This window comes from Zophobas morio, unplaced genomic scaffold (assembly GCF_036711695.1).
Source record: "Zophobas morio isolate AGI-343-1 ecotype UQ-CSIRO unplaced genomic scaffold, CSIRO_AGI_Zmor_V1 ptg000031l, whole genome shotgun sequence".
NCBI classification, from domain to species: domain Eukaryota; kingdom Metazoa; phylum Arthropoda; class Insecta; order Coleoptera; family Tenebrionidae; genus Zophobas; species Zophobas morio.
The window spans coordinates 10,805,432-10,814,679 of record NW_026972136.1 but is presented as its reverse complement, the minus strand read 5'-3'; the positions used below and the strand labels follow the sequence as shown (position 1 = coordinate 10,814,679).

The window sequence follows — 9,248 nt, the reverse complement described above, 5'->3', positions numbered from 1 at the left end:
TTGAAAAATTCCAAAACTAGCACATCGAAAAATTGAGAAATTGAAAAAATGAAAAATCGAAAAACTGAAAAACCAAAAAATCTAAAACCGAGAAGTCGAAAAATCGAAAGATCGAGAAACCGAAACATCAAAAAACTGAAAAGTCCAAAATATGAAAATTCGAAAAATTAAAAAATCGAGAAGTCAAAAAATCTAATATATATTTTAAAAATTGAAAAATCGAGAAATCGAAACATCAGTAAATCGAAAAAGTAAAGAATCGAAATACTGAAAAATACCAAAACTGAAAAATGGAAGAAAAATTGAGAAATCGAAAAAAAAATCGAGACATCGCAAAGTAGAAAAATGGAAGTCGTAAAATCGAAAGATTGAAAAATCAAAAACCTGAAAAATTGAAGAATTGAAAAACTGAAAAATCGAAACATGGAAAAGTCGAGAAATCAAAAAATTACAAATTTAGAAACGTCAAAAATTGAAAAACCGAAAACTAAAACCAAAAAGTCGAAAAATCGAAAGATCGATAAACCGAAACATCAAAAAACTGAAAAGTCTAAAATTGAAAATTCGAAAAATTAGAAATCGAGAAATCGAAAAATCTACCAGTTTTAAAAATTGAAAAATTAGAATATCGAAAAATTGATAAATTGAAAAAATGGAAAATCGAAAAATTGAAAAACCAAAAAATCTAGAACCGAGAAGTCGAAAAATCGAAAGATCGAGAAACCGAAACATCAAAAAACTGAAAAGTCCAAAATATGTAAATTCAAAAAATTAAAAAAATCGAGAAGTCAAAAAATCTAATATATTTTAAAAATTGAAAAATCGAGAAATCGAAACATCAATAAATCGAAAAAGTAAAGAATCGAAATACTGAAAAATACCAAAACTGAAAAATGGAAGAAAAATGGAAGAATCAAAAAACTGGAAAATCCCAAAACTGACACATCGAAAAATGAGAAATCGAAAAAATGAAAAATCGAGACATCGTAAAGTAGAAAAATCGAAGTCGAAAAATTGAAAATTCAAAAACCTGAAAAATTGAAGAATCGAAAAACCGAAAAATCGAAAAATTGAACGGTTCAATGGAAAATTGAAAAACCGAAACATCTAAAACCGAGAAAGGCGAAAAATTGAAGCATCAAAACACTGAAAAACCTAAAAATTGAAAATTCAAAAAATTAAAGATCGAAAAATCGAAAAACCTAAAATTTTAAAAATTGAAAAATTAAAATGTACCCAAAAAATTGAAAAATCGAGAAATCAAAATATCAATAAATCGAAAAATTGAAGAATTGAAATACTTTGAAACATACCCAAACTGAAAAATGGAAGAAAAATTGAAGAATCGAAAATTGAAAAATCCCAAAACTGTCACATCGAAAAATTGAGAAATTGAAAAAATGAAAAATCGAAAGATCGAGAAACCGAAACATCAAAAAACTGAAAAGTCCAAAATGCGAAAAATTAAAAAATTGATAAGTCAAAAAATCTAATATTTTAAAAATTGAAAAATCGAGAAATCGAAACATCACTAAATCGAAAAAGTAAAAAATCGAAATACTGAAAAATACCAAAACTGAAAAATGGAAGAAAAATTGAAGAATCAAAAAACTGGAAAATCCCAAAACTGACACATCGAAAAATGAGAAATCGAAAAAATGAAAAATCGAGACATCGCAAAGTAGAAAAATCGAAGTCGAAAAATTGAAAATTCAAAAACCTGAAAAATTGAAGAATCGAAAAACCGAGAAATCGAAAAATTAAAAAATTGAAATATTAAAATATCAAAAAATTTAAATATTATTTATAAGTCTAAAATATAAAAATTCGAAAAATTAAAAAATCGAGAAATCGAAAAATCTAGTATTTTAAAAATTGAAAAATCGAGAAATCGAAACAACAATAAATCGAAAAATTGAAAAATCGAAATACTGAAAAATCCCAAAACTGAAAAATGGAAGACAAATTAAACCATCGAAAAATTTTAAAATCCCAAAACTGACACATCGAAAAATTAGAAATTGAAAAAATGAAAAATCGAGACATGGCAAAGTAGAAAAATCGAAGTCGAAAAATCGGAAAATTGAAGAATTGAAAAGCTGAAAAATTGAAACATTGAAAAGTCGAGAAATCGTGAAATTGGAAAATCAAACAATCGATTACTCGAGAAATTGAGAAATCGAAAAATTACAAATTTAGAAACGTCAAGAATTGAAAAATTAAAAAATCGAAAGATCGAGAAATCGAAGCATCAAAAAACTGAAAAATCTAAAATTTGAAAATTCGAAAAATTAAAAAATTGAAATATTAAAATATCAAAAAATTAAAATATTAATATATCGAAAAATTGAAAAATCGAGAAATCGAAACATCAATAAATCGAAATTCTGAAAAATGCCAGAACTGAAAAATCGAAAAATTTAAAAATCCCAAGACTGCCACATCGAAAAATGAGAAATCGAGACATTGCAAAAAAGAAAAATCGAAAGATTGAAAAATCAAAAACCTGTAAAATTGAAGAATTGAAAAACTGAAAAATCGAAACATGGAGAAGTCGAGAAATCGAGAAATTGGAAAAATAAAAAATCGATTAATCGGGAAATTAAGAAATCGAAAATTTACAAATTTGGAAACGTCAAAAAATGAAACATTGAAAAACCGAAACATCAAAAAACTGAAAAGTCTAAAATATGAAAATTCCAAAAATTAAAAAATAGAGCAATCGACAAATTTAAAATTTTAAAAACTGAAAAATTAAAATATCGAAAAATTGAAAAATCGAGAAATTGAAACATCAATAAATCGAAATATGTACTGAAAAATGCTAGAACTGAAAAATCTAAAAATTGAAAAATCCCAAGATTGACACATCGAAAAATGAGAAATCGAAAAAAAGAAAAATCGAGACATTGCAAAAAAGAAAAATCGAAGTCGAAAAATCGAAAGATTGAAAAATCAAAAACCTGTAAAATTGAAGAATTGAAAAACTCAAAAATCGAAACATGGAAAAGTCGAGAAATCGAGAAATTGGAAAATTAAAAAATCGATTAACCGGGAAATTGAGTAATCGAAAATTTACAAATTTGGAAACGGCAAAAATTGAAACATTGAAAAACCGAAACATCAAAAAACTGAAAAGTCTAAAATATGAAAATTCGAAAAATTAAAAAATCGAGCAATCGAAAAATCTAAAATTTTAAAAACTGAAAAATTAAAATATCGAAAAATTGAAAAATCGAGAAGTAGAAACCTCAATAAATCGAAAAACTGAAGAGTCGGAATACTGAAAAATCCCAAAATTGAAAATTGGAAGAAAACTTGCAGAATCGAAAAATTGAAAATCACAAAACTGACATCGAAAAATTACGACATCGAAAAAATGAAAAACCTAGATATCGCAAATTTTCTACTACGAAGGTTGCATATAAAAAAAATGGCATTTCTCATTCGTTCCGCATTTTACATATCTCATTTTTCATTTTACATTATTAACTTCTCATTTCGCATTTCTTGTTTCTTATTTCGCACATTTCGTTCCGCATTTCTCATTTCATCCCAGTTCTCACCTCCTTTCTCATTGATCGTTTCTTTTGAATTTCCTTTCATCTCATTTCGCATTTCCCATTTCTCATTTCTCATTTTTTCCTGCTTCTCATTTCACAATTCTCATTTCGTACTTATAATTTCGCAATTCTCATTTCGCATTTCTCATTAATCATTTCGTCTCATTTCTCGTTACATCCCATTTCTCCTTTCTCATTTCGCATTTCCTATTTCTCATTTCAGATTCTCGTTTCTTCCCATTCCTCACCTCATTTTTCATTTCACATTACTTATGAATTATTCTTTCTCATTTCATCTCATTTATCATTTCGCGTTTCTTATTTCGCATTTCTCCTTTTTTCCTATGTCTCACTTCATTATTATTTCACATTTTCCATTCCTCATTCCGTATTATTCATTTCTCATTTCACATTATTCATTTCGCATTTTATATTTCTCATGTTTTCCCATCTGTCACCTCATTTTTCATTTCACATTTCTCATTAATTAATTCTTCTCATTTCTCATTCACTTCGCACATCTCGTTTGTTATTTTTTCCCATTTCTCATTTCACATTTCTCATTTCTTCCCATTTCTCACCTCACTTTTCATTTCACATTTCTCATCAATCATTTCTTTTCAATTCTCATTTCATCTCACTTTTTCTTTACCATTTTGCACATCTCATTTCGCATTTCTCCTTTCTTCCTATTTCTCATATCGCGTTTCTCATTAATTATTTCTTATTTTTCGTATCATTTCATTTCTTCTATAACATTTTTTATTTCTCATTCATTTGATTTCGCATTTCTCATTCCGCATTATTCATTTTTCATTTCGCATTATTCATTTTTCATTTCGCATTATACACTTCTCATTTTGCACTTCCTATTTCTCATTTTTTCCCATTTCTTATCTCGTTACTCATTTCACATTTGTCATTGTGCATTTCTCATTTTTCAGTTTTCATTTCCCATTTCTCATTTCGCATATCTGATTTTTTCTAATTTCTCACCTCATTTATGATTTCGGATTTCTTATTAATCATTTCTTCTCAGTTCCCGTTTCATTTCATTTCTGCTTTCTTCTTTCGCATTTCCTATTTCTCATTGATCATTAAACGTTTCTACTCACTTCTGGTTTCTTTTCATTTCTGCTTTGTTTTTTTCGCGATCTCCAGTTCCCATTTCGCATTTCTTTTCGTTTCGTATTCGTCATCTTTAGTAGGTACCTGTTTCTCTTTTTTATTTCTCCATTTCTTATTTATCCGAAATAAAGAACAGATCGTAAGACGAAAGCCGTTTCATTCCTAAAATAGGCTTTCGTGCGAAACTTATATTTAAATGCGTTTCAGTATTAGTGCCTATTTGCCTATTATATTGCGTAAAATGCCTAAATTAGGCATTTTAGCCAATACTTTATAAAAAAAGCTTTTTTTTAATAAATAATAAAGCAGCTTTAATAGAAATAATTCGACCTTACAAAGAACCTTCTCTTGAAATACAAAAACTAATGGGATAACTAAATGCATAAACGGGTTTTAATGAGAAATTAGAGCTATTTTTCAAAGCTTCTACACATAGAAATACAAATATTATTTATTTTAGTTTAGGAAATTTAGAAAGGTTTACAATTTTCAAAAGTAACTCCTATTATTGGCACTGAGAGAAAGAAAAGCTTTTTCTACATAAAACTGCCCTTCATTTGAGACAAAATACTTTGGTACTCTCTCTGAAAATGTAATTATTCAAAAAATACGTTAGTTGCTTCATTATTACACCACTTATGGACAAAGAAACAATTTATACCGTCAGACGAGACGTTCGTCTTTTAATCCGGCTTTATGCTACCTTTCTGCAAAAATGTTGACCATTCTGTTCTCTGATTGGTTAGTGGTTGGGCCTGTTTTACAAAGCACCAATTCACCAACTGTTAATTATCATGTCAAATATATGCGAAGAGTTCAAATGAGATTCAATTACCGATATCATCGATAAACACCAGCGTATTTGTAAAAACCGAAAAAACAAAATAACGAAAGCGAACACCCCCATGTATTGCGGTGAAACCCGCCTTTGATAGTAAAGCGAATTTAAAAATAATTATTATTGTAAATAATTCATTGTATTGTAAATAATTCATTGTTAAACTTTTAAGGGGGCATCAAATCTTTTGTGAATTAATAATACAAAATTTTAAACTTACTTGGCAAGTTTTCTGTCAACCACCAAATGACGTCACAGGGTTTTAGGGAATTTCTCAAATTTAAAAATACTATTGGTACAAATCACAACGCCGCGCAGAAGTACATGGGCGGAGCTACAATTTCCACGTATTGTTTCTGCAGTTTACTCGGCCAATGTGTACTTTTCGAGGAGAAATAATTGTTTCTCTCTCCACGTACCCCACGTTTTGGTGTGTAACTATGTGACAACTGACAGAACACCAAACATTAGCAAAGTGTAAGCAAAGTTATAAACTACTCAGTGGTTATTAAATGCAGAGTGCGTTAAATAAATCCACATAGACTCACTTTTTATCAACATTAAACAACGCCGCATTATTTGAAACAGAAAAGCAAACACTTCAAGTAAACAACATAACTTTCGCAAGAGTATGGCATCATCTTTGGAAAATTTAGAAACTCAACTTGAAATGTTCATCGAAAATGTGCGACAAATCCACATCATTGTTAGCGATTTCCAACCACAGAGCCAGAATGTGCTCAACCAAAAATTGTAAGTAATAGCTAAAAATATTCGTCATCTTATAACCACGTTTTAGGTTGGCTCTAGTACATGGTTTACAAGAAGTAGACAAATTAAAATCTCAAGTACAAGAAGTACATGTACCTTTGGAAGTCTTTGAGTAAGTTTCACAAAAGTCTGTAATAATTGTGTTACAATGTTGTAATTTTAGTTACATTGATCAAGGACGTAATCCTCAATTATACACAAAAGACTGCATTGAAAAAGCTCTGGCTAAAAACGAACAAGTTAAGGGTAAAATCGACGCCTACCGCAAGTTCAAAGCAAACATGCTGCTGGAACTAAGCAAGACGTTTCCTAATGAATTAAGTAAATACAGAGCAATCAGGGGAGATGAATAAACAAGTCAATTACTTTTATTTAAAAATAAGTTATTATGTTACAAAAATACAAATTGTCTTATCAAAATGATTAAACTTAAGTATTGTATTCTTCTACGCTTTTTAACGATTTAACATTTTCCTCATGCCTTCGCAAGTCTGGCAAAATTATAGCCAAAAAACCTTCATTTAAATCATCCAACAAAAAATTTGGTTCTTTAATCACTCTGCTGTTTATCTCTAACAATTTACCATAAACACAGGCGTGAACAGGGTAGCGTGCCCCATCTACAGTCTCCATGTGGCAAAGAATAGAATCAGGTTGTAACAGTTGGGCCCCCCTTTTACCTTTACCAAACATTGCGTTCTTCAAACGATTCACTTTCTTACTCACTTGGAAATCGATGGACTGCAACCTTTGTTGATTTTGTATGACTGAATGCTTCTCTGAAAGATATATGAGACTAATTTTGTTAGTGTGTATTCTGACACACGTGTCTAAATTAACAGTATCTGTGGTGAATCTCGTGCAGTACTTTTTTTCAAAGTAACGTTCATGAAAAGGCCTAAATTCATCAATTTGTTGTTGTGTGATGCTATCAAGTATTGAAGGAATTTCTATATCCTCGTCATCGCTTTCGGTTTCAACTCTAGCCTGAGACGGACCTGGATCCTCTTCAGGGTTTGAACTTGTCGATGGTATCTCTTCGCTTTCTTCCTTTAATTTGGAATATTATTGCTCGATTAATCGCTAAACGTGTTAAAACTTACTTTTTCTACTTCCATTTTTACACACTTCTGTCCAAATTCATTAAAAAATATTTCTATTTTTTGTAGCGGCTAACGCTTTGACTTGAATTAGGTTAGAATTTTGACAGTTCACGTTTCTCGTCGACCAATCAGCTGCATTGGCGCCAAAACACAAATTACAAAAACAACCATTACCAGCTCATACAAAGTTTATTGTATTTATTTAATTACATTACTTATTATTACAATATTATAAAACCACAACGTCTTCAAAAATCTTGATTCCCCCAGCGTATCTGCAAACAAATAAATGTTCAAAATTGCCATCTACAAGTTGAAATTCCTTACATCGGTTCTTGCCTTCAATTTTCTATCAATCAACCCACATAAAGTTTCTGATCTAACTGATAGGGTGTCGATTTTCTCAATCAACTGCTGGTACGGCGAAAGAGGTTGTGCTCCCATGACGACGTGCCCCAATTTTGAGTCAATCTTAGCGTCAAGTCGAGCATTTCTAATCAAATTAACAATCCAACATTCCGCTTCTTCGGGGTTCATGTTTAACTTCTCAGCCAACATTCCAATACTGATACATTGATGAATTCTGCAGAAAGTCTCGAAAATCATCAGACGCGCATTTTCAACAAACTCATCTAAACACGAAATCAAAAAGAAATCGTTAAAGAGGACAGACTGACATTCGTGCAGTTTCTGCCTCGCTCCATCAAAGTCAAAATTGACGTATAAGTGTTCCAAAAATTCGGTTATGGGGTCCCGGTAGGTGTAACTCTCTTGTTGGATTACTTTTACCAGATCTTTCAGAGCCGATCGACGCACTCTGTTAATAATAACTGCAGTGGCTAAGTAGCGTAAAATGTGGGGGCACATTGTTTGAATCGCGTTCAAATAGTGTGGTCGGTATAAAAACATTTCAATAATTAATTCACGACCCATTGCGTGATTGAAAAAGACAAACAATGACCAGTGGATCAACCACGTTCGTTGTTGCAACAACTGGAGGCTGTTTCCACCAAACTGATTCGGGCTGGAGTCTATATATTCGCGCAACTTGTTCAAGTCTTCCAACGCTGAGTCCCAATTCTGGACTAAAATTTCTGAGGCAAATTTCCCCCAAAGGACGCTCAAGTAATTTTTGTCACTAGGTGGTAACACTAGCATGCAGAAGTACAGGTAGGACGTTGATACGGAATAGTTGCCACATTCATATCTGTATTTGGCGAGCTTGTGCAGAGATTCAATCATCTCGATTTCAAACTATAAGAAAGAAAAAAATGTTTGTGTGTTATTTAATCAACTGTAATAAAAAATTACTTTATAGTCCTTTGCTAGAAAGTTGATCAAGGTTTTGGAATCCCTCATATTCTCCATGTTTTTCATGACTTCATCATCCGCCATAATTTTTAAAATTGGCTGTACTTCTTGCTGAAGTTCTTGAAGTTGTGCTACAACATGAACACGCCTTTGCTTCAAATCTTCAGGAACTTCTTCGTTTGGGTACAACTGCTTTCTGATATCGATGGCATAATCGATCATGTTGGTTTTACTGAGAATGTCCAATTTGGCTTTCAGTAGTTCCGTTTCATCGTAAATCTGCCGGTTAGTCTTTTAGAGAAGGAACATAACCTTAAAATAAATGCGTACCTCTTTCGCGGACAAGAATTCCAACAAAGGGAACACCAAATGCCGATCCAGATATTGTCCCATGCGGGACGTTAAATCAAACTGTGCCATTTTGAGACTTATTTTGTATAAATTAAAATTAGCGAAATGTGGTTCACATATGGCTACCGCACGCCAGCGTGGAGAATTACACGTTTTTAGGTTGGCCATTGACACATGTCATAC

The 9,248-nt window shown here is 31.2% G+C and overlaps 3 protein-coding genes across 3 annotated transcripts; 1 reads left to right on the top strand and 2 right to left on the bottom strand.

Annotated features, from left to right (window-relative positions):
* Positions 1-5,899: 5,899 nt before the first annotated feature.
* On the top strand, positions 5,900-6,744 carry LOC135139207 (mediator of RNA polymerase II transcription subunit 10). The gene is made up of 3 exons (XM_064069343.1): positions 5,900-6,282; positions 6,329-6,412; positions 6,464-6,744. The coding sequence occupies exons 1-3, from the start codon at positions 6,161-6,163 to the stop codon at positions 6,651-6,653; spliced, it is 396 nt and encodes a 131-aa protein (XP_063925413.1). The 5' UTR covers positions 5,900-6,160; the 3' UTR covers positions 6,654-6,744.
* LOC135139206 (uncharacterized protein) lies at positions 6,653-7,509 on the bottom strand. Its single transcript, XM_064069342.1, has 2 exons — positions 7,404-7,509; positions 6,653-7,350 (listed from the first exon to the last, which is right to left on the bottom strand). The coding sequence occupies exons 1-2, from the start codon at positions 7,416-7,418 to the stop codon at positions 6,730-6,732; spliced, it is 636 nt and encodes a 211-aa protein (XP_063925412.1). The 5' UTR covers positions 7,419-7,509; the 3' UTR covers positions 6,653-6,729.
* A 64-nt stretch (positions 7,510-7,573) lies between these two features.
* Positions 7,574-9,223, bottom strand: LOC135139204 (eukaryotic translation initiation factor 3 subunit E). Its single transcript, XM_064069339.1, has 4 exons — positions 9,045-9,223; positions 8,715-8,993; positions 7,731-8,657; positions 7,574-7,678 (listed from the first exon to the last, which is right to left on the bottom strand). The coding sequence occupies exons 1-4, from the start codon at positions 9,132-9,134 to the stop codon at positions 7,652-7,654; spliced, it is 1,323 nt and encodes a 440-aa protein (XP_063925409.1). The 5' UTR covers positions 9,135-9,223; the 3' UTR covers positions 7,574-7,651.
* Positions 9,224-9,248: the final 25 nt, after the last annotated feature.